This window comes from Hemitrygon akajei, chromosome 17 (genome assembly GCF_048418815.1).
Source record: "Hemitrygon akajei chromosome 17, sHemAka1.3, whole genome shotgun sequence".
NCBI classification, from domain to species: domain Eukaryota; kingdom Metazoa; phylum Chordata; class Chondrichthyes; order Myliobatiformes; family Dasyatidae; genus Hemitrygon; species Hemitrygon akajei.
The window spans coordinates 6,928,639-6,955,230 of NC_133140.1; the positions used below are offsets into that span (position 1 = coordinate 6,928,639).

The 26,592-nt window shown below is 39.0% G+C and overlaps 1 protein-coding gene across 1 annotated transcript in view; it reads right to left on the minus strand.

The window, feature by feature from the left end:
- Nucleotides 1-1,469: 1,469 nt before the first annotated feature.
- Nucleotides 1,470-26,592, minus strand: part of LOC140740962 (diacylglycerol O-acyltransferase 1-like) — a 59,502-nt gene continuing 34,379 nt past the window's right edge. Inside the window, exons 10-12 of the mRNA XM_073070603.1 lie at nt 13,785-13,872; nt 3,621-3,683; nt 1,470-1,619 (exon numbers count right to left, since the gene is read on the minus strand). Coding sequence (XP_072926704.1) covers nt 1,470-1,619; nt 3,621-3,683; nt 13,785-13,872 — 301 coding nt within the window. The remainder of the gene's footprint in view (nt 1,620-3,620; nt 3,684-13,784; nt 13,873-26,592) is intronic.

Sequence of the window (26,592 nt, forward strand, 5' to 3'; positions counted from 1 at the left end):
TTAATCTGAACGGTGTAGAGTTGGGTAAGGGAGAAATACAAAGAGATCTCGGAGTCCTTGTTCATCAGTCACTGAAGGTGAATAAGCAAGTGCAGCAGGCAGTGAAGAAGGCTAATGGAATGTTGGCCTTTATTACAAAGGGAATTGAGTACAAGAGCAAGGAAATCCTCTTGCATTTGTACAGAGCCCTGGTGAGACCACACCTGGAGTATTGTGTACAGTTTTGGTCTCCAGGGTTAAGGAAGGACATCCTGGCTGTAGAGGAAGTGCAGTGTAGATTCACGAGGTTAATTCCTGGGATGTCTGGACTGTCTTACGCAGAGAGGTTAGAGAGACTGGGCTTGTACACGCTGGAATTAAGGAGATTGAGAGGGGATCTGATTGAAACATATAAGATTATTAAGGGATTGGACAAGATAGAGGCAGGAAATATGTTCCAGATGCTGGGAGAGTCCAGTACCAGAGGGCATGGTTTGAGAATAAGGGGTAGGTCATTTAGGACAGAGTTAAGGAAAAACTTCTTCTCCCAGAGAGTTGTGGGGGTCTGGAATGCACTGCCTCGGATGGTAGTGGAGGCCAATTCTCTGGATGCTTTCAAGAAGGAGCTAGATAGGTATCTTATGGATAGGGGAATCAAGGTTATATGGGGACAAGGCAGGAACCAGGTATTAATAGTAGATGATCAGCCATGATCTCAGAATGGCGGTGCAGGCTCAAAGGGCCGAATGGTCTACTTCTGCACCTATTGTCTATTGTCTCTCTTTAGTGCTTAATCAGGGAGTTGGAGTGAATTCTGTAGTGATATGTAGTGCATCTTTATTGATAACTTCTGAATTTTTAACTGCTTGTAAGGACATTACTTGGTCCTTAACCGCATGGCAATCTGCTTTTGTCAGATTCCCTTCATACTTCAGAGCAGCTTTCCCCACTTAGCTCATCTTCCTATTATGTAGCTATACTTCATTTCAAATATGACACTCATCTGTTCCAATTTAGTGTGTAGTTCACAATTTAGCCTTATTTTTGTAAAATGCCAGCTTTGATTATTATTATGTACAGTATATGGTACATAATTTGTGTGGCTATCTACAGCATTATTACTGAATACCTGGTATGTTTGATTACAGTTCCTGAACTGTGATCAGTAGCCACACTAAAAATTCATGTATGCCTGGAAATATGCTTTTGCTACACTGAAACCTGGCTGTGTCTAGAACTAGTGTGAAATTGGAGTGGCAGTCAATATATCCCAGGTTGGCCTGCTCAACTCAGTTGGGATTTTGACAGGCTCAAGGAACACTGCTGTTCGTGCACTGTGGCTGCAACTTATTGTGATCTGGCCCAGAACAGAAAAATTTAACTTGAATTACCTGTCGAAAGTGAACGTGCAGTAGGAATTCATGCATGACTTAGAAAACAAAACTGAAACTTATTCCAAAATTAAGTAAAGTTCTTTTTAATAGTGAATATTATTCATTTGCTTTACGTCCTTGCAACACATAGTAATCATGAATGTACACATGCACTATCAAAGGAGGACCTAAAATAATGCAAATCCATACAATTGTATTTCCATAGAGTCCTCTTAAATATTTACTGAAAATCCATGCAATTGGAACCTGTGCAAAATAAGTCAAATAAAATATCAGCCAAGCAGTTTGGAAAAATCTTAGAATAAAAAAAACATAGCTAGTATTGGAAATAAATTAAAATTAGCTAGTAGTACAACTAGCATACCTTTCAAAGTTGAGGTCTACAGTCACAAATCATTAGAACACTAACTTCCATTTTGACTGCTTCCTTAATTCAATTGTATAAGAACAAATGACATCTCATGCCTGCTTTCCCATTCAATAACAAAGCTGATTCTGCTTCATCTCATCTAATTACAATAGTCACTGACTCAATTGATGTTTACAAATTTTTATCAGTCATGAATAATCTCAGTGATGAAATGTTGATGAAGGTGAGGATTCCAAAGATTTCAAATCTGTTTAAAGAAACTTAATTTCTTCTCAACCCAGTTTTAAATGGCAGCCACCTAATCTGAGATTGTGCCCAACAGTGATGCAAAGCCTAAGTTAACAAATTTCACGTCACATGCCGGTGATAATAAACCCGATTCTGATTCTGACACTGGAGGTGGACCAAACTGGTAACCCGAAACACTTCTGATGGTAACCTGCTCAAGCATGGAATCCCAAGCATCCTGAGAAATCCTCCATCTGTCCTGTTTTAGGACTAAAGGAGGGATAGCAGACTCCCAGCATGCCAAGTAGTGTAGCTGTTAGCATAATAATGCCATTACAGTACCCGCAACTAGGGTTCAATTCCGCTGCTGTCTGTAAGGAGGTAGTATATTCTTCCTGTGACCACATGAGTTTCCTTGGTTTTCTCACACATTCTCAAAACATACATTAATTAAAAAAACATTAATTAGTCATGGATGTAATTGGGTGGTGGGGGCTTGTTAGTCCCTAAGGGCCTATTATAGTGCTGTATCATTAAATAAATAAAGCATCCTGTCATTTCCCAGGGGAATCTGTATCTGGTTAGATCTGGTGCACATTTATTGATGCTATTTTAATAGAAGGGAATGATTGTGAAAAATTTTCCATCTTTTAGAATTTTTCAATGTTAACTTAAATCTACTTATTGCTAAATTAAATTAATTTAAAGGTGTTTAGTGTTTTCTGTTCTCTTATAATATTTAGTTTTTTCAAATGTTTTGTTATTAGCATAATTAATTTCTAGTAGCTCTTGAATGCTTGTGCCAGACACGTTCACAATAAAAGACTTTGAAAATTCTATTGCTGAAAGTATTAATACTACAAGGTCTAGCCAGTAAGATGGCAGCATTGGAGGGGAGGGTCAAGTTACTGTTCTAAGTAATTTGAATACAGGTGTCCCTGACTTTATGAATGTTTGCTTTACGCCACTTCACTTTTACAAAAGACCTACATTAACCTGTTTTTGCCTTACACAGAGGATTTTCGCTTTTACGAAAATTTTTCCATATAAATTAATGGTTCTTTGCTTTATGCCATTTCGGCTTAAGAAAGGTTTCATAGGAACTCTTTACCTTTGTAAAGGGGGGACTGAGCACAGATACAGTGTTACATTTTGGAGGTGAAATGTTAAACCCAACTGTTCACTCAGGTTAATGATCTTTTGACATCACCTTGAGGAAAAGTTAAATGGGGGATGTATTGTTTTTGTACTAGCCTACATTTATTCAACCATTAACTTCACCAAAAATAATTACATGGTTATTAAAACATTGTTGTCTGTAGGATTTGCAGTAAGCATTATCTATTTGCATTTCTAATATAGCACCAATTACTTCATTCCAACGCAGAACACATACTGGCTGCTCCCACTTTAGGATTTACTGAGATTATGAAAATACAATATAATTGCAAATTACTTCTTATGTTTCATTTGTAATTATGCTTGTAGACTCGTGGTCCTAGACTCCAAGCGTCTATTAGTGTTATTGGTGAAAGCAATTTTGGTGTAATTTACATGTGGAAGTTACTGATATTTATTAAAATACTGAATGATACATAACAAAGGTTACATATTAAAGATACATATTAAAACAGGTTACCTAACCTTACCTGCAATATCATCACCAGAAACAGCCAGAAACGGAACATGTTAAGTGGTGCTGCGATCAGATACTACGTCAAAAGAAGTGTGTAAACATTAAGTCTAGTTACTGCATAAAGGGGAAAATATAAATTACATTTTATTCAGCTCAAAAACACAATTAGAAGAATATTTTTATATTAAAGCCAGCTCTTGCTGGTAGTAATAGTAATGCAGAATTTTATTTATAAGAAAATCCTTAATGGTTCTTTTAAAATTTTAGTAAAACAACTATTTTCTAGGTTTCTTATATTTAATAGTAAAATACATATTGACAGAGTATTAAGACCATCATCATGTCCTTTTCTCATTACCAACATCAGGGAAGAAATACAGGAGCCTGAAGACCCACACTCAAGACTGTAGGAACACCTTCTTCCTCTCGGATCAGATTTCTGAATGGCCTATAAACCTATAAACACTACCTTGCTATTCCACTTTTGCACTCTTTAGTTTATTTTCTGTTGTAACTTTTAGTAATTTTTATGCCTTGCTCTGTATTGCTGCCATGAAACAACAAATTTTGTGACATTTGTGAATGATAATAAACCTGATTTGGATTCCTTCTGGGAAGAAATTTGTGTTAAGTTTGGCAGATGCTTATTTAAAGAGATTTACAGAAGCCAAGCTCTAATGGTGAAGAATAAATGAGCAAGACTGCTTATTATTTTACATCAGATGATTGTTTTCCATCATTTAATCAGATACAGGACATCATGCACTGTCTTACAAATAGCACTCCCTGTATTTATGACCAAAGTGTATAACTAAACACATTGATGAAAGTAGTGCCATAGGTGTAGTGTATATGGAGTTCAGCAAGGTATTTGATAAGGTATCCCATGCAAGGCTTATTGAGAAAATAAGGAGGCATAGGATCCAAGGGGACATTGATTGTGGTTCCAGAACTGGCTTGCTCACAGAAGGCAGAGTGGTTGTAGACGGGTCAAATTCTGCATGGAGGTTGGTCACCAGTGGGGTGCCTCAGGGATCTGTTCTGGGACCCCTACTCTTTGTGATTTTTATAAATGACCTGGATGAGGAAGTGGAGGGATGGGTTAGTAAATTTGCTGATGACACAAAGGTTGGAGATGTTGTGGATAGTGTGTAGGTAAGTCAGAGGTTACAGTGGGACATTGATAGGATGCAAAACTGGGCTGCGAAGTGGCAGATGGAGTTCAATCCAGATAAGTGTGAGGTGGTTCATTTTGGTAGATGGCAGAATATAGCATTAATGGTAAGAATCTTGGCAGTGTGGAGGATCAGAGGGATCTTAGGGTCCAAGTCCATAGGACACTCAAAGCTGCTATGCAAGTTGACTCTATGGTTAAGTAGGCATACGGTGCATTGGCCTTCATCAACCATAGGATTGAGTTTAAGAGGCAAGAGGTACTGTTGCAGCTATATAGGACCCTGGTCAGACCCCACTTGGAGTACTGTGCTCAATTTTGGTCGCCTCACTACAGGAAGGATGTAAACGCTATAGAAAGAATGCAGAGGAGATTGACATGCTCCCTGGATTGGGGAGCATGCCTTATGAGAATAGGTTGAGTGAACTCGGCCTTTCCTCCTTGGAGTGACGGAGGATGAGAAGTGACTTGCTAGAGGTGTTCAAGGTAATGAGAGGGATAGTCAGAAGCTTTTTCCCAGGGCTGAAATGGCTGGCACGAGAGGGCACAGTTTTAAAGTGCTTGGAAATAGTGCTTGTACAGAGGAGATATAACCATATAACAATTACAGCAGGGAAACAGGCCATTTCAGCCCTTCTAGTCTGTGCCGGACGCTTACTCTCACCTAGTCCCACTGACATCTTCTGCAATTGTATGGGGCTTCTTGAATTTGGCCACTTTATATGCCACTTGTTATGATACAAGTAGTGGATTTTCAACAGAAACAAAACCTAATTTTGGAAGAGATCCTTGTGAATCAACACGAGCTCTTTTGATTTTCAATGACCCAGCATCATGTCCTTCAACATCAGCTCCGCCATGCTTGTTCTTGAAGTGCTCTTATAACCAAATAACAATTACAGCACAGAAACAGGCCAGCTCAGCCCTTCTAGTCCATGCTGAACACTTACTCTCACCTAGTCCCACTGACCTGCACTCAGCCCATAACCCTCCATTCCTTTCCTGTCCATATACCTATCCAATTTTATTTCAAATGACAATACCAAACCTGCCTCTACCACTTCTACTGGAAGCTCGTTCCACACAGCTACCACTCTCTGAGTAAAGAAATTCCCCCTTGTGTTACCCTTAAACTTTTGCCCCCTAACTCTCAACTCATGTCTTCTTGTTTAAATCTCCCCTACTCTCAATGGAAAAAGCCTATCCACATAAATTCTATCTATCTGTCTCATAATTTTAAATACCTCTATCAAGTCCCCCCTCAACCTTCTACGCTCCAAAGAATAAAGACCTAACTTGTTCAACCTTTCCCTGTAACTTAGGTGCTGAAACCCAGGTAACATTCTAGTAAATCTTCTCTGTAGTCTCTCTATTTTGTTGACATCTTTCCTATAATTCAGTGACCAGAACTGTACACAATACTCCGAATTCAGTCTTACCAATGCCTTGTACAATTTTAACGTTACATCCCAACTCCTATAATCAATGCTCTGATTTATAAAGGCCAGCATACCAAAAGCTTCCTTCACCACCCTATCCACATGAGATTCCACCTTCAGGGAACTATGCACCATTATTCCTAGATCACTCTGTTCTACTGCATTCTTCAATGCCCTACCATTTACCATGTATGTCCTATTTGGATTATTCCTACCAAAATGTAGCACCTCACACATCAGCATTAAAGTCCATCTGCCATCGTTCAGCCCACTCTTCTAACTGGCCTAAATCTCTCTGCAAGCTTTGAAAACCTACTTCATTGTCCATAACACCACCTACCTCTGCATACTTACTAATCCAATTTACCACCCCATCATCCAGATCATTAATGTATATGACAAACAACATTGGACCCAATACAGATCCCTGAGGCACACCATTAGTCACCAGCCTTCAACCTGACAAACAGTTACCCACCACTACTCTCTGTCATCTCCCATTCAGCCACTGTTGAATTCATTTTACTACTTCAATATTAGTACCTAACGATTGAACCTTCCTAACTAACCTTCCATGCGGAACCTTTTCAAAGGCCTTACTGAAATCCATATAGACAATATCCACTGCTTTACCCTCATCAACTTTCCTTGTAACCTCTTCAAAAAATTCAGTAAGATTTGTCAAACATGACCTTCCACGCACAAATCCATGCTGACTTCCTAATCAGACCTTGTCTATCCAGATAATTATATATACAATCTCTAAGAATACTTTCCATTAATTTACCCACCACTGACGTCAAAATGACAGGCCTATAATTGCTAGGTTTACTCTTAGAACCCTTTTTAAACAACAGAACCACATGAGTGATACGCCAATCCTCCAGCACGATCCCCGTTTCTAATGACATTTGAAATATTTCTGTCAGAGCCCCTGCTATTTCTACACTAACTTCCCCCAAGGTCCTAGGGAATATCCTGTCAGGATCCGGAGATTTATCCGCTTTTATATTCCTTAAAAGCGTCAGTATTTCCTCTTCTTTAATCATCATAGTTTCCATAACTTCCCTACTTGTTTCCCTTACCTTACACAATCCAATATCCTTCTCCTTAGTGAATACCGAAGAAAAGAAATTGTTCAAAATCTCCCCCATCTCTTTCGGCTCCACACATAGCTATCCACTCTGATTCTCTAAGGGACCAATTTTATCCCTCACTATCCTTTTGCTATTAATATAACTGTAGAAACCCTTCGGATTTATTTTCACCTTTCTTGCCAAAGCAACCTAGTATCTTCTTTTAGCTTTTCTAATTTCTTTCTTAAGATTCTTCTTACATTCTTTATATTCCTCGAGCACCTCATTTACTCCACGCTGCCTATATTAATTGTAGATATCTCTCTTTTTCCTATCCAAGTTTCCAATATCTCTTGAAAACCATGGCTCTCCCAAACTTTTAACCTTTCCTTTCAACCTAACAGGAACATAAAGATTCTGTACCCTCTAAATTTCACCTATTACCTCCTTCCCATTAAACAAATTGTCCCAATCCACTCCTTCTAAATCCTTTCACATCTCCTCAAAGTTAGCCTTTCTCCAATCAAAAATCTCAACCCTGGGTCCAGTCCTATCCTTCTCCATAATTATACTAAAACTAATGGCATTGTGATCACTGGACCCGAAGTGCTCCCCAACACATACCTCCGTCACCTGACCTATTTCATTCCCTAATAGAAGATCCAACACTGCCCCTTCTCTGGTCAGTACCTCTATGTATTGCTGCAAAAAACTATCCTGCACACATTTTACAAACTCCAAACCATCCATCTCTTTTACAGTGTGGGCTTCCCAGTCTATGTGTGGAAAATTAATATCTCCCACAATCACAACCCTGTGCTTACTAGAAATATCTGCTACCTCCTTGCAAATTTGCTCCTCCAATTCTCGCTCCCCATTAGGTGGTCTATAATACACCCCTTACCCATTCCTCAATTCCACCCAAATAGCCTCCCTAGACAAGCCAGGGTAAGTTATCAGGGGTAAGTTTTTTTACACAGAGTGATAAGTGCGTGGAATGGGCTGCTAGCGGCAGTGGTGGAGGCGGATATGATAGGGACTTCTAAGAGACCCCTGGATAGATACATGGAGCTTAGGAAAATAGAGTGCTATGGGTAAGCCTAGGCACTTCTAGGGTAAGGACATGTTCTTTGTGGGCCGAAGGGCCTGTATTGTGCTGTAGGTTTTCTATGTTTCTGTTAACTCAGAATAAAGACCTGTTTAAAGAGTCAGTAAATAAAATTTGCTCCTGCAAAGTCACAAAGTTGAACTTGCCTGGAATATTTTTCTATGTTCATTGGACAATTCATCCTTACAAAACTGACTATCAATGATCAACTAAGCCACCAAATGTTCTTACATATTGCAATGAGAATATTTTTATTCATGTGGGCATGAAATGTCTTTGAAGAAATTATTTGAGGAGGCATTTAACAACTGAAACATACTTCCAGTTAGTAGGAATTAGAGATAATTTGCAAATCAGATACAGGGATATTTTACGTCCTGCTTCATAACTGTACTCACACTGAATCCAGTAGTAATACACAATATCCTGAACTAATGGGCTGGATGCACTTCAAAATTAGCCATTATTTGCCAGAAGTAGCATGACATTTTTATTGAATATGTCTGACTGAAAGGGTAAATGTACTCAGTTGCTTTTCCCTTATGTATTAATTTCTGGTAGATTATAAGGTATTCTGTTGCCATTTTTGCATTTTAGTGAGTATTGTTTACTAATATTTTTAAATCTTTTTAATTCTATTCGAACTGTTTTTATGTGTCTTTTGTCAAAATGTCATCTAGACATTCTGGGGTTGGAGCCTAGAATTTGCTGCCTGAGGTTAAGCTGCTGTTACGGTCAATTGTTACCATAGGTTCTTGCCAACAGAAAAAGTACATTAAGAGATGATCAGATTGTATATGATACAGTACAAAGGTGATTAATGAATTTGTCCTCTCTGTTCACCATCAATGAAACAATGCAGCTCTGTTATTTTGATCAAATCTTTATATCTATTAATATTTCAGTTCTAACAGTAAAGATTAGAGAAGTGTTACAGAGGCCTATGTGAGAAAGATTATACACAGTTCAAGTGGCATGAGAATCCTATTGTTACCATATTACATTATTATATTGCTAAATATTGTGCAGTACACTCATACACATAAAAGCAAGATATTCAGTTTGTTTACTGGAAGTGCAAGCAACACAGTATCCTCAGGTATACCTAAAGTAAGTTCTAAACTAATAATAGTAAGGGTCTTAAAGAATTATGTACACGTTTGTAACTACAGAGAACTCCAGTTAATTGGGACATAAGTTAATTGGGGCAGCCACTTATTCGGGACAATTCTTAAAAAAACAAAAACTAATTGAGGAAATAGCCAGGATTCACTTTGTTTATTTGGGACACAAACACAATTGGGGTAGAAAGCTGTTGACAAACAGTTTCTAACTACTGTCAGACACATGCACATGTATGGCCATTAGCTACTACACTGCACTTAGAGCGAATAGTTTTAAAATACAATCAGTTGTGTGTGCTTGTGTTCAAAAAGCAGTGATTTTTGTCACTGATAGTTGATGAGAAATAAGCAGTAAGACAATTCAGAACCGTTTTGCTCACTGTGGTTTCAAACATTCAGGATTGGAGATGCCATAAATCACCAGGAGTGAAAGTGAAACACTACTTCAACAAGTTAGGAACCATGATGAATGTGAAGACATCGCCAATCATCCTGAATGGTACAATTAAATGAAAATTTGGAAGATGCAATTGTCAATAGCATTGTATGAAAGCAGTCCATTATCTGCTCTAGATGTCTGTGCTGAATTTGTTCATTTGCAGTCAATCAAAAGAATGTGTACATTGGATGAATTCCTCAATTGATAATTATTAGGAACTAATACAGTTTTATAGTACTGTAGTAGTATTGATAGTGTTCTAATTTATTCTGTATTTCATTTAAAGGCATAATTTGTTACTCAGTTAAACAGTACTTTTTCTGTTTTATATCTTTTTAACTATTTCCACTAAATATCATCTAATTGGGGCTGCCACTAAATTGGGTCAAAATATGTCACAATGTGTCCCAATTAACTGGAATCCACTGTATATATTAAAGACTAATAGGAACTGGGGTCCTTTCTTGTTAGGAAAGGACCCAAGTTTCATGAAGAGATAGATCTGAAGTTTATGTGGCTGGTTAACAGTTAGTGCTCTGCTCTGTCAGTATTAAAGATCTGCAATATTAAAAGAAGTTAGAACAGAGGTAAATTTTTAACACAAGAAGTGAGTGCGTGGAATGGGCTGCTCACGATGGTGGTGGAGGTAGATATGATAGGGTATTTTAAGAGACTCCCTGATAGGTACATGGAGCTTAGAAAAATAGAGGACCAAGGGTAACACTAGGTAATTCCTAAGGTAAGGACATGATCAGCACAGCTTTGTGGGCTGAAGGGCCTGTATTGTGCTGTAGGTTTTCTATGTTATCTAACATTACTGTATAAGCTTATTTATTTATTTATTGAGATACAATGCAAAATAGGTTCTTTCCTCCCTTTGAGCTGTGTTGCCCCATCAATTCTTCAATTTAACCCTAGCCTAATCACGGGTCAATTTACAATGACCAATTAAACTACTAACTGGTACATCTCTGGACTGTGGGAGGAAACCCACACGGTCACAAGGAGAATGTACAAACCCTTTGCAGACAGTGGCAGGAACTGACCCTGGGTCACTGGTACTGTAAAGTGTTGTGCTAACCACTCCACTACAGTATAGGTTTCTTTAATTAGTATGTGGACAGTCCAACAAGAGGAGGGGCTGTATTGGACCTGGTGTTGGGTAATGAATCTGGCCAGATGACTGACCTTTCAGTGGGTGAACAGTTAGGAAGCACTGTCCACAACTCCATATCTTTCAAGGTACTATAGATAAGGATAGGTATGGTCCTTGTGGAAGAGTTTTAAATTGGAGTAGGGTAAATTATAAGTACATTAGGCAAGAACTAGGAAGTGCTAATTGAAAACACCTTTACTCTGGCAAGTACACGTCAGACATGTGGAAGGTGTTTAAAGCTAATTGCACAGGGTACAGGAGAGATGGAGATGGAAAGATAAGAGAATCTTGGATGTCCAGAGAGGTGATGAATTAGACAACAAGTGAAAGAAAAAGTATGTAAAGCTTCAAAAGTCAGGATCAAATGAAGTAAAGAAACCAGAACAGAACTAAAGAAGGGAATTAGAAAAGCCAGGAGAGGCCATGAAAAATCCTTGGCAAGTAGGATTAAGGTGAATCCCAAGGCATTCTATACATACATCAAGGGTAAAAGGATAACTAGGGAGAGGGTGGGACCACCAACGATAAAGAGGGCAACTTGCAGAGAATGTGAATGAGGTACTTAATCAGTACTTTGCTTCAGTATTTACCAAGGAAAAGGATATGTAGGACCAGGAGATCGGTACTGAATGTATAAATATGTTAAGGTGTTTAGAGGTCAAGAAAGAGGAAGTGTTGGGCTTCCTAAGGAGTATGAAGGTGGGTGTCCCAAAGACCTAATGGGATTTACCCCAGGTTATTGAAAGAGGCAAGAGGTGAGATTGCTGGGCCCTTGACCAGTATTTTTGTGTCTTCTACCCACAGGCGAAGTCCTGGTGGACTGGCAAGTGGCTAATGTTGTATAATGTTGTAACTATAGACCGATGAGTCTCATGTCAGTTATAGGGAAATCGCTGGAGAAAGTTCTTAGGCATAGGATATATGAACATTTGGAAACCCATGGCTGAAATTAGGGAGAGCCAGAATGGCTATGTGTGGGGCAGGTAATGCCTTAGCGACTTGACTAAGATTTTGACAAGGTGCCGTGAGAGGTTAATGATGATAGGCCAGTGGATGTTTTTACCATGAATTTGAGTAAGGCATTTGACGAAGTCCTTCATGGGAGGCTAAACCAGAAGATTAAGATGCATGGAGTCTGCAGCGAATTGGCTGTTTGGAATCAGAACTGGCTTGTGCACTGAAGACAAAGGGTAGTGGTTGAAGAGGCTTATTTGAGCTGGAGTCTGTAATTAGTGGAGTTCTGCAGGGTTAATGGCTGGAACCTCTGCTGCTTGTAATGTATATAAATGACCTGGATGAAAATATAGATAGGTGGGTTAGTAAATTTGCGGATGATACTAAGATTGGTGGAGCTGTGAATAGTGTACAAGACAGGCAAAAAATACCGCATGACACAGATTAATTACAGATATGGGCTGAGAAATGGCAGATGGAGTTTAACCCAGATAAATGTGAGGCGTTACACCTTGGCAGGGCAATGCAAGGAAACAGTACTAAGATCCTCAGCAGAGAGATCTTGAGATCCAAGTTCATGGTTCCTTGAAAGTGATTACACAGATCAATAACGTCGTTAAGAATATTTATGGAATACTTGCTTCTACCTGTCGAGTTATTGAGTTCAAATGTCAAGAGGTTATGTTGCAACTTTATAAAACTCTGGTTAGGCCACATCTGGAGTACTGCATACATTTCTGGTCATCCCATTATAGAAAGAAAGTTGAGGCTTTGGACAGGGTGCAATAGAGATGCTTAAGTCCTGACGAAGGGTCTCGACCCGAAACACTGACTGCTCCTTTCAACAGATGCTGCCTGACCTGCTGAGTTCATCCAGCTTGTTTGTACGTCTCAATAGAGATGCTGCCTGGTTGAGAGGGCACGTGCTATCAAGAGAAGCTGGATAAACTTGGGTTGTTTTCTCTGGAGCTTTGGAGGCTGAGGGGGAGATCTGATAGAGGTTTACAAGATTATGAGGGGCATAGAATGAGTGGACAGAGAGTATCTGTTTCCCAGGGGTGAAATGTCTAATACCAGAGAGCATGCATTCAAGGTGAGGGGAGGTAGGTTCAAGTGGGATGTGAGGGGTCAGTTTTTTTTTATTCATAGATTCGTGAATGCCTGCAATGTGGTGCCTGGTATGGTGGTGGAGGTAAATGCAATAGAGGCTTTTAAAAGACATTTGGATAGGCACAGGGAGGTAAGGAAGGTGGAAGGAATGGACATGGTGTCAGTTGGGGAATTAGTGCTTGGATGCTTTGGTTTGCTTTTTAGGTGGTCCGGCACAACACTCTGGGCCAAATGGCCTGTTCCTGTGCTGTACTCTTTTATGTTCTATACTTACAATGATTGCCATTTTTCCTATGCTAAACCGGAGTTATATTCAAAAGAACTTCATTGATCTGAAGTGCTTTGGTATATCCTGAGGTCCTGAAAAGGTGCTATGTAAATGCAATTGCTCATTCTTTCTAAGTTTTTTTTGAAAAAGGGGACAGCAAGCTTCTCCAGGGCTGCTGATGTTGGCACTGGGGAGAAGTAGTCTCATGAGTCTACTCCTTTCGTAGTGGGGAAATTAGAAGAAGTTGGTTAGAGGCCACAAGTGGATCAAAAGAAAGAGGCACAAACATTATGCACCTTCACTGACTCTGTGTGTTTGTTCTCACTTACCTCATGATATAATGCTGATAATAAGAATACCGAGGCTTGGCCTTCCCATTTTGAATAACCCTTTTCAACCAGTGGTCTATAAATATGTCTGTTGAATAACAAAGAATAATAATTGTTGTACCAAACTTATTGCTATGTTCATCTTACCACCTTCAACTAAAACTTACAATAATCAGCTTGAATGTTTTGCTGATTATTTATATTGTATTGATCATATACTCCACTTCGACTGGATAGAACTTTTCATCCACAAAAGATATGAATGAATGAATGAATGAAATTTTATTTTGGTCAGTACAAACATAACCAAAAGCATAATTTTCAATGATGATTTCATAACAATAACTTCATAAGACAAAATTAAATAATAGAAATCTTTAAAACAGACCAAAAGGGTGTAGGCTGAAGCTACAGCTTATTACTCCTACCCTTCTTATCCTTTGTTTTTGAATTGTACATGTTTCTCTCAAATCATGTTGACTTTCTCTCATTTTAAACAATCTTTGGATACTTTGTGGTAACTGTCCATTTTTTACTTTATACATAATTTGTACTATTTGAAAATCTACAAAAGCTCTGAACTTTAAAGTGTTTAGTTAAATAAATAGTGGATTGGTTGGCTCATAATAACTTGTCTTATTTACAATTCATATTGCTTTCTTTTGGATTAGAAAAATTAAGTTTGTATTTGTTTTATATGTATTTCCCCATAACTCTACACAGTAAGTCATGTATGGGACTATAAGTGAACAGTATAATGTATACAAAGATTCCTGATTTAAGAAATCTTGCACTTTGTACAGTATTGTGATAGATTTTGACATTTTTTGCTTTGACATAATTTATATGTGGTTTCCAGTTTAATTTATTATCTATTACCACTCCTAAAAATTTTGTTTCAGATACCTTATCAATTTCAACATCATTTATTCTAAGTTTACTATACGAGTTTGGTACACGGTTTCCAAATATTATGAATTTAGTTTTATTTAGATTCAGTGATAATTTATTAGTATCAAACCATTTCTTTATAATTTTTAGTTCTTTCTCCACTGTATCCAAAAGTTGTTTTAGATGTTCCCCACTACAAAATATATTGTATCATCAGCAAATAATATACAATTTAAATGCTGAGAAACCATACATATATCATTTATATACAAAATGAATAGCAATGGACCAAGCACTGAACCTTGTGGAACCCCACAAGTTACCCTCAAAAGTTTTGAATTTGAGTGTTTATATGTGCATACTGATACCTGTACCTGTCTTCCAAATAACTACTTAACTACTTAATGTGCCACCCCTCTATCATATCTTTCTAATTTTGCTAATAATAATAATTTATGGTCAATTGTGTCAAATGCTTTTCTTTAGATCAAGGAATATTCCCACTGTGTATTCATTTCTTTCTATAGCATTTGATATTTCTTCTACAACATTTATTAATGCAATTTTAGTGGTTCTGTTTTTCCTGAAACCATATTGCTGTTCAGAGTTTATTATGTTTTGTTATAAAATCATTTAACCTTCTTACAAATACTTTTTCCAATATTTTGGAGAACTATGAGAGCAAAGAAACTGGTCTATAATTTGAAAATACATGTTTATCTACAGCTTTGTAAGATTGCATGTTTCTCATCTAGCTACACAGCAATTTGTAATTGGCATGATAGTAGAGGATGATGATTAACCAACTCCAACCTATGGTTATATTTTATTTATATTTATCTTTTATTTAGAAATACAGCACAAAACCAGACCCTTCTGGCCCAATTACACTCATGTTGACTAATTACATATTTGGAATGTGGGAGGAAACCAGAGAACCTAGTGGAAACCCACATGGTCACGGGGAGACCATGCAAACTGCTTATAGACAGTGGTGGAATTCAACCTGAGTTGCTGGCACTGTAATAGTGTTGTGCTAACTGCTACACTACCATGCTGTCTTAAAGTGTGAAGTAGGGATTCAAAACATTTGATTGACTATTCACGGTATAGTTTTACTAATTTCAATAACGTAGTTTGTCATAAACATACAGAAAACTATGGTTCAAAACTTTGAATGCTTTTTAAGCAAGTAATACTTGGTTTAGCCACAAAAGCCATTAAATTGACAGGAACCCAGAGAGAAAATGGTTGTAAGTAGCAGAAACTGAGCAGAGGAAAAGCAAAGAGGACCATGGAAAAGAAATCTGAGATCACCAGGGTTAGTTTCAGGCACGGAATAAGCATTCTATAAAGAAAAATGTTACAGTTCCATAGTGAAGGTCAAAGAACCATAGGATGGTTACAGCATAGAAGGGCACAATTCAGCCCAATATGTCCTGACAATTCATTAGTTCCTCCATTTGGCCCCCTTCCCCATAGTATGCACATTTTTGTTCACCATGTATTTATTGAAATACAGTCTGTTAGGCCACAATGAACGTGCCTTTGTCAAATCTAAAATTCCAGGTTGTCTTTGCTTACACCCCTTTAAAAAGTGTGCTTTACTGTTTTCTGCTTCTCTTAATTTTTCTTAATAAAATGCTTCACTTCTCATTTTTCTACATTAAACCATCTGCCATTTTACAGCCTGCTACAGTTTATCACCACCCTTTTCACAGTTTACAGTACTGCAGAAGTGTGTCATCTACAAATTTAGGAATTGTAGCACCTACTCCCAAGTTTAGAACATTAATATAGCAAAGTCCTTAATACTGGTCCCTGGAGAATGCCACTATTCAGTATGAATTCTTCCACAGTCATTTTATTCAATGTACTTCAACTTTGCTGATTTGCCACATAAAGATGAAAGAGGGCTTTGAAAAGTGTTGCACACACGAGTCATTTGCCAAGAAAGCTAAAAATGACCTAAATAGTGGTCTTATTGCTTCTTTTCCAAAATGATAGCAAAGTGTGGAAAATCTCATACAATTGGTGAAAGATTAATAAGCCTGCTGTATCAGAAGAGCTCATCACTGTTCTCAAAATGGATACCAGTATTTTAAAATCAATACTCCTGTGTAATAACTCTGTAGCTTGTTGTATGATGAAATGAGTGAAGACATTGAGTACGAATTATGTACAGAGCTACAAAAACTGAATTTGGGATACAACTGGATCAGTCAACTGTGCGAGACAATGAGGCATTACCAATGGCATATGTATGGTTTATCAAAAATGCAAAAGTTTATTAAGAGATTCACATTTGTACAAGTTAAAAATAAATATCAATGGAGAATCAATCTACAATGAGCTCAAAATGTTCATTGAGGACTAAAGTATGCAACAAATGGAGCACCATATATGACAGGTCATTATGCTGGTTCAGTGGCATTTATGAAAAAAGAAATTGTAAGTCTATAATCCATTGTGTAATTTATCATCAATATCTTGCAGCTAAAAACCTCAGCCCACGGCTTTCTTTAAGCATGACTCTTGTAATATCTGTTATCAACAAAATTAAAGCTCATCCATTAAATACAGAATATTTCGCCAGCTATGTCAAGATAAGGATGAAGAGTCTGAATGCTTGCTTCTTCACAGTGAAGTACATTAGCAGTCAAAAGACTACTGCTTAAAACGTTTCTTTGATCTTTTTGATACTGTGGTTGAATTTTTGCTCAAAGTCAACAAGAGCTTGCAAAACAAGATTGAACTTTGATGAGGAGATGTGGTACACCTAACCGATCTGTATGACAAAATCAACACTCTAAATATGAAACTGCAGGGTGAGAATTTCAACTTAATCCAGGCAAAAAGTGTAGTGTCCACATTCATCAGAAAATTGGATATATATAAGCAAAACATTGAGAGAAGAATGTTCTCACAGTTTTCCTGCATGCAAAGTGTGGCATTTTCTTTCACAGACAGTGATTTGCAAGAGTACTGCAGTCACTGAAGACGGATTTTCAGAATCGATTCAAGGATCTGAACGATCTGGAAATTCCGGACTGGGTAATTAACCCATTTCTTTGTAAGGTGGAAGAACAAGAAGAGAGATTGCAAGAAGAAATTATCGAAATTTAGAATGATGAAGGAGGCAAAATACTTTTTAAAAATATTGTTTTTTGTGGTATGTGTCTACACTGTCATACAAAGTTTCCTGGTCTTTGGAGAAGAGACAAACTGCTCTTCATTGCATTTCCATCCTCCTATCTTGATGAAAGAGGCTTCAATGCAGTGAACTACATACTCATAGAAAATAGAAACCACTTGTACATTGTTATGCATGGAAACTTGAGGCTTTTGCTGTCACAACTTGAACCAGATATTTCAACTCTTGCTAAAAAGCTGAAGATTCACATTGACATCGAAGCTGCTGTACAGCACATAGGTACAGTGTAAGCTAGGCTTAAAGACAAATTAAAATATAAAGCAGAATCATTTTTCTCATGTTAGCATCTGGTAGATACAGTTTTACACTATGGGCTGCTGGAAAGTATATTGTACCTAAGAGGGGCGTTGGCATGAAGCTGAAGATTCACATTGACATCGAAGCTGCTGTACAGCACATAGGTACAGTGTAAGCTAGGCTTAAAGACAAATTAAAATATAAAGCAGAATCATTTTTCTCATGTTAGCATCTGGTAGATACAGTTTTACACTATGGGCTGCTGGAAAGTATATTGTACCTAAGAGGGGCGTTGGCATGTATAAAGGTGCTTTTAGGGAACGTTGGGCTAAAATACATTGGGAAACACTGGTCAATATGGTCAAAATTATAGTGCCTCTCAGGACCGCTGTCAACTGCCCCCTTTCTGAATAGGGAAGGTTTAGTGTTAATTCAAGCCAAAAGTTCATCTCCACCAAGTTTTGGAATTCTGAATTTCAGTAGAATAAACACTGTGCTCCAGAGAACTTGCTGTTTTTCAGATGGCATTTGGCTTTTCCTATCTCTTGCCAGGCTGGGATAATGGCTAGGTTGAAGCAGATAGTGCGGCCTGGGAATCTTCTTAGATGTAATTAAATAATGACAGATACAGAAAATTGGGTAATAGTAAGCTGTTGCCATTGACATAAAAGAACAAGGCTATACAAATGAAGAAGAACGGTAAAAGAGCCAAAAATGACTTGAGATTAGACTTCTTTACATTGCAAGTAGTTAGGATCTGCAATGTACTGATGAAACACTAATGAAAGCAGATTCAATTGTAACATGCAAAAAGGAAAAGAATTAGCATTTGATAGAACTTGCAGTGCTTTGGTGGAAAGTGAGGAAGTGGATATGGTGGACTAAATGGTCTTTTCTCATACTGTAATATCAGAAACATAGGAAACCTACAGCACAACACGGGCCCTTCGGCCCACAAAGTTGTGCGGAACATGTCCTTACCTTAAAAATTATCTCGGGTTACCCATAGCCTTCTATTTTTCTGAGATCCGTGTACCTGTCCAGGATTCTCTTAAAAGACCCCATCGTATCCACCTCCACCGCCGTCGCCAACAGCCCATTCCACGCAAACACCATCTCTGCATAAAACACTTACCCCTGACATCTCCTCTGTACTTACTTCCAAGCACCTTAAAACTGTGCCATCTCATGCTCGCCATTTCAGCCCTGGGAAAAAGCCTCTGACTATCCACACAATCAATGCCTCACATCATCTTATACACCTCTATCAGATCTATAATTTCTCATCCTCCGTTAATTCCAAGGAAAAAAAGGCCGAGTTCACTCAACCTATTCTCATAAAGCATGCTCCCCAATCCAGGCAACCTCCTTGTAAATCTCCTCTGCACCCTTTCTATGATTTCCACATCCTTCCTATATTGAGGCAACCAGAACTGAGCACAGTACTCCAAGCAGGGTCTGACCAAGGTCTTATATATTCTGTAATTCTATAATTTCTCTACTCTGTCCACCTACCATATCTTATTTTTGTCATACATTTTTGGACCTCAGCTTTCAGGTGCTTAAAGCATGAAGTTTCCAATCTGAGAAAGACTGGCACTCTGGTTGATTAGATCTTGGATCTTCTGGTCATTCTTAATAAAGAAAATCCTACTATTTTCAGGCAAGGAAGCTAATTATTTGACTAATACTGCCTGATTTTGGCCAAGTAACTTATCCCTTAGTCTAGGTGGCCAATCTATGAAAGAAGACTTGACTTAACTCTTTAACCCTGCCTAACCACTAGAGGCACAGTTCATTTCAAATGCAATTCTTTTTATATGAACATTACTTCCTGTACATAAGCTGTGTTTTTATATAATTTTCTGTGCAGGTTAATTTGAATTTCAATTTGAAGCACACAGTGGAAAAGGATTCACATCCATCCATTCTTTATTTGCCCTTGAAACAGCAATATCTGTGAGTCTTAAGCTTCATTAATATTTGTAATCTTTTACTAGATATACAGTAGATTCTAGTTATTTGGGCCATTGGTTAATCAAGGCAGCTGCTTCTTTGGAAGAAATCTGAAAAAACAAGCATTCAAGCTTCAAACATGAAATTTCACTAGTTCAACAAGTTAGGAACTATAAAGACCATAAGACCATAAGACAAAGGAGCAGAAGTCGGTCATTCAGCCCATCAAGTCTGCTCCACCATTTCATCATGAGCTGATCCAATCTCCCCTTTAGTCCCATTCCCCCGCCTTCTCACCATAACCTTTGATGCCCTGACTACTCAGATACCTATCAATCTCTGCCTTAAATACACCCAATGACTTGCCCTCCACTGTCGCCCGTGGCAACAAATTCCATAGATTCACCACTCTCTGGCTAAAATTTTTTTTTCGCATCTCTGTTCTGAATGGGTGCCCTGCAATCCTCAAGTCATGTCCTCTCGTTCTAGACTCTCCCACCATGGGAAACAACTTTGCCACATCCACTCTGTCCATGCCTTTCAGCATTCAAAATGTTTCTATGAGGTCCCCCCTCATTCTTCTAAACTCCAAGGAGTACAGTCCAAGAGCGGTCAAACGTTCCTCATACATTAACCCTCTCATTCCCGGAATCATTCTAGTGAATTGTCTCTGAATCCTCTCCAATGTCAGCACATTCTTTCTTAAATAAGGAGCCCAAAACTGCACACAGTATTCCAAGTGAGGTCTTACCAGTGCCTTATAGAGCCTCAACATCACATCCCTGCTCCTATACTCTATTCCTCTAGAAATGAATGCTAACATTGCATTCAGCTTCTTCACCACCGACTCAACCTGGAGGTTAACCTTAGGGGTATTGTTACGAATGAGGAGCAACTCTGATGGGCAGAAGGGTGCAAAGTCGCCCCCCCCCCCACTTTTTGAGAATCGCAAAATCGCTACTATTTCGGGTCTGATACCAAGGAAATGAGAGAGATAACAGCAAAAGATAGTTGTTATTGATAAACAGCTCATGTCAGTTAATGAGAGAGAGACAATGCAGAGATACACAAAGTGGAATGTCTCCTCCTAACAAAAGCGGAACGGAACCACTGATTACTGCTATTGTCTCTTGGAGAAGGATTGTGTATTGAGTACTGTTCTATTCATTGAAACCCCTCAGGGGGCAACCAGAGGGGGCGGGTTTGATGGGTTGCATCATCCCAACCTGATTGACACCTGAGACCCCGTGAGTGGGGATAAAAGTAAGGTCTGGGGAACACCCTTCAGACGCACCAGGAGAGACGCTACGAGACCGGTGGGGGCTTGTGTGTGTGTCCACCCTTGCCTGGGTGACGAGTCCACCACGGAACAGTCTAGCTAAAGGACGGAGGGGTCATACGTGAATGGCCACAACAACAACGCATTGACGGATCAAGATCGTAAAGGAAAGTCAGCAAGTCAATAGCTGTTATTCTCTCTCTCTCTCCAACAATTGCAACACAGCGACCAACAACTACCGCAGCCTGCATGAACTGAACTGAACTTTATATTTCCATCGGACAATTCATTATCCCCTAGACAACAACAGAGCTTATTTCTTATTGATTATTATTATACCTGCACTTTTAGGTTTAGTATTGATGACGTATATTATCTGTATATTTGCATTGATATTATTTTTGTGTATTTTTACTAATAAATACTGTTAAAAATAGTATCATCAGACTCCAAAGGATACTCCTATCTTTGCTGGTAAGACACCCAGTTACGGAGTTCGTAACAGTATCCTGCACGAGGACTCCCAGGTCCCGTTGCATCTCAGAACTTTGAATTCTCTCTCCATTTAAATAATAGTCTGCCCATTTATTTCTTCTACCAAAGTGCATGACCGTACACTTTCCGACATTGTAAATCATTTGCCACTTCTTTGCCCATTCCCCCAATCTATCCAAGTCTCTCTGTTTCCTCAGCACTACCTATCTTTGTATCATCAGCAAACTTAGCCACAAAGCCATCTATTCCATAATCCAAATCATTGATATACAACGTAAAAAGAAGCGGCCCCAACACGGACCCCTGTGGAATACCACTGGTAACCGGCAGCCAACCTTTATTCCCACTCTCTGTTTCCTGCCAATCAACCAACGTTCTATCCACATATGTAACTTTCCCGTAATTCCATGGGCTCTTATCTTGTTTAGCAGCCTCCTGTGCGGCACCTTGTCAAAGACCTTCTGAAAATCCAAATACACAACATCCACTGCATCTCCCTTGTCTAGCCAACTTGTAATTTCCTCAAAAATTGTACTAGGCTTGTCAGGCAGGATTTTCCTTTAAGGAAACCATGCTGAGTTCTGCCTATCTTGTCATATGCCTCAAGGTACTCCGTAACCTCATCCTTGACAATCGACTCCAACAACTTCCCAACCACCGATGTCAAGCTAACAGGTCTATAATTTCCTTTTTGCTTCCTTGTCCCCTTCTTAAATAGCGGAGTGACATTTGCAATCTTCCAGTCCTCCGGAACCAGGCCAGAATCTATCGACTTTTGAAAGATCATTGCTAATGCCTCCGCAATCTCCACTGCTACTTCCTTCAGAACACAAGGATGCATTCCATCTGGTCCAGGAAATTTATCTACCCTTAGACTATTCAGCTTCCTGAGTACTTTCTCTGTCATAATTGTGACTGCACATATTTCTCTTCCCTGACACCCTTGAATACGGTATATTGCTGATGTCTTCCTCATACCTTCCAATTCAAAGAATTTGAAGGTATCAACAATCATCTTTGGTCTCCACCACTCAGCTTTCACAGTGGCTCCAAGTAGATATTTACATGCAACAACAGCCAAACCCTGATACACCAATTCCACAGGCAGGCTAAACCAGGTGAGGGTAGCCAGCGGGTCTCATCCCCCCCAGTGAGGTAGGGACATGACTATCATAGCATGCAAAGATAGCTCTGGCAGATTGGCTGGATGAAATCTACAGTGAGATCCAATGGCCAGGAAGGTAGTTCTGCAACACTCCATGGAGAGCGAAGGGCATGACGAGGTATAGAAATCGTGGTCATCCACTGCAACCAACATAGACCCCAGCTGTGAAGACTACTTGTACCACTGGACCTGGACTTCCGAGGTTGAGAGAGCGTAACTGCCCCACTGTAAAGGTTTTTCCACTTTAAAAACTCTCCCACAAAGTTTCCTGTCATCATTGGATATGATAGGCTATCACCAGTAGTATTAGTAGTGTTGTAATTTGTTCTTTTATTTCATTTAGATACATAATTTGTTACTCAGTAAAATGGTAGTTTGTCTTTTTTATATCTTTTTAACAATTTCTCTCAAACTTCAGCTAATTGAGACAGGCACTTAACTTGGGCCAAAATGGACTTGTCCTGATATGTCCCAAATAACTGGAATCCACTGTGTTTTGGAGTAAGTACTATGTTTATCATTTATCACTGTTATAGAATGTTACGTCTATGTATTACTTTGGTTAACACAATTGTGAGAATAATTGACAGTATTAATAGATTCAGGCACAAGACGATTCTGTATCGAATTTAATACATATTTTACTTATAGCAGTTTCACAAAAAAGATATCATTTAAAAACCCGAAGGAAGCTTCCATCTAAGACGATTTTTGAGAAGGTATTTAACTCACTGCATAACTTTGTATATCCGCACTGCATGGGTAGTAGAGTGAAAGATAACTCGTTCTTCAAAGGCATTGCTCGCAGACTGGAGACTCATCTAAACTCTGTACATGCCAGTGTCAGCTTCAGACCCAAACAACGTTGAATGCCTAAAATCTGGAAGTCAGTTCAGAATGTGGTACATCAATTGCTTTGTGCCGATGCTCAAACGAATCCATAATTAACATAGTTGCAGCACAAGCTTGCGCCAGAGCTAAAGTAACAAGAATGAGAGCAGCTTATGCTAAATGGGAAGTTGAGATGTAAATGGAGAAAACTCGCATAGACATGGAGAGCGCACATGTAGAAGCTACATTCAGTGTGCTCAAGAAAGAGCGTGAAGCAGAGACATATATATGAAGCAGCAGCTAACTTAGACAGTGGTGAGTCTGCAACCAGATTGTCATGCTTTGCCGTCACAACAGACAATGCAGCTTACTAAAGAAAATGTCCAAATACCCTTTGACTATGGAGAAAACCATGCTCTAGCTCTACATGGAGAAGCTGCCCACACCATACAGCCAACGTGCCTTTCACATAGTCCAGGTATAGACAGTCAAGGTTAACAGCAGCAAAGACCCAAAACACCCCTTTCTGCAGCTGGTCATATCAAAGACTTCAGGCTAGAATTGCCACTGATGCCAACCCTATCTAAACGGACATGGACAGACTGAACACTGAACACAGACTGAACAGACGCCATCCTAGGACACTTCTGGCAATCTAATCTCCACAATGCCCTTCATTCAACAGCCACATGTGCATTAGATTTGGCTTGGCATCTAGCTTATTGAAACCTAATCACAACAGGACAAAAAGGTTTTGACAACTACTCTTGTCAGTTATCTGTCCTGAAAGTCGAGGTTTTGCAATGATGTGGAAGGATTAAGTCACAAACCTAGCAGAGCTAGAGCTTCTTTGTAAATGGCTTGATAGGGAATCACTGCAACATGTAAGTAGGGTTAGGTCAGTTCACACAAATAATCCAGCTGCAGGTTTACAAATACGGTGCCAGAAACTGGACAAGTGTTATGGTTCTGCAGAGGCAATCATAGCGTCTCTCTTCAGTAGACTCCATAACTTTCCAAAGCCCTCACACAAAGAATCAAAATCAGGTTTAATATCACCAGCACATCGTGAAATTTGTTGTCTTTGCAGAAGCAGTACAATGCAAAACATAAACAATAATAGAGAAAAGAAACATGAATTACAGTATAATATATAAAATCATATATATAGTTAAATTTAAAAATAGTGCAAAATAAAAAGTAGCAAGGTAGTATCATGGGTTCAATGTCCATTCAGAAATCAGATGGCAGAGGGAAAGAAGCTGATCCCGAATTGTTGAGTGTACACCTTCAGGCCCTTATACTTCCTTCCTGATGGTAGCAATAAGAACAGGACATGTCCTTAGGTGATGGATGCCACCTTTTTGAGGCATTGCTCCATGAAGATGTCCTGGATACTACGGAGGCTAGTGCCTATGATGGAGCTGACTACACTTACAACTCTCTGCAGTTTGTTTTGATCCTGTGCAGTAGTCACCTGCCCAACCCATACCAGACAGTGACGTAGCCAGTTAGAATACTTTCCATGGTACATCTGTAGAAATTTGCGAGCATCTATGATGACGTACCAAATCTCCTCAAACTCCTAAAGAAATATAGCTACCTTTGTGTCTTCTTTGTAGCTGGATCGACAGGTTAGGCCCAGGATAGATCCTCAGAGACATTAACACCCAGGAACTTGAAATTACTCACTCTAGAACCATGGAAGCTACTAGATCTACAAGGCAAATGAGGATTACCTTCAAGGATGGAGTTTCTTGGATACAGCAAGAGGAATAAACCCTATAGTAGAGAGGCTACTGAACAATATCCAATTGAAGGGTTTAAGTATAAAATAAAGGATCATGCCCACTATCTATCCACCATTTTCATTCATTGTGGAATTCGGCTGCCACCACACAGAAATGTGAAATAACCCTAGAAATGACCCAAGTTACCCAACTTCCGGTAACGTCATTCAAAGCAAAAGCATGCAAAACCAAAACCCCTATCGTGATCAACAAAATCAAAGTAGAAAACTCTATCATGAATCCTGATATACAATGCCATTTCCATAAGAAACATCACCCCTAAGGGAAATGCAGAGGATTCAGAGAAAACCCACTTGCAGTCTGGAGGCACTTTTTAAAGGAGCACTCAATGTGTTTCAAATGTTTTGCTTCAACAGCACACCAAGCAAGGCTGTGAAGCTACCATACTGCACTGAGTGCAACAATGACCAGCATATATCAGTATTTCATTCAGGGCCAGCACCTTGGGTGACTACTGGTTCCAGCACATCTGTAGCAGAGCATGGCGGAGAGCCACCTGAGCATCTAACAGATGTAGCTACTTCCTCGTCCACAGAGGTATGGGAGAAAGGCTTCCAAGACAAATCCTGCTCGAGAATATGTATGTCTAATCAACATCTATCCAAAAGGACCTCCTGAGGCATATGTGATATTAGATGATCAGAGCAATGTGTCATCGACAAAATCAACATTCTTTGACACATTCAGTATTCAAAGTTCTGTTTTTCCATATATTCTAAAAAAAAAAGTTCTGGAACATCAGAAGTTACTGAAAGAAGAGCTAGTGGAATTGTCTTGTAGTTAATTGGAGTGGAGGTCTGCTTACCCTTGTCAACCCTCATTAAATGTTACCATATTCCCAACAGCAGGGATGAAATCCCAATCCCTGAGGCTGCATGTGGTCATTCGCATCTCAAGGCCATAGCTGATCCCTTGCACTTGACTCTTTT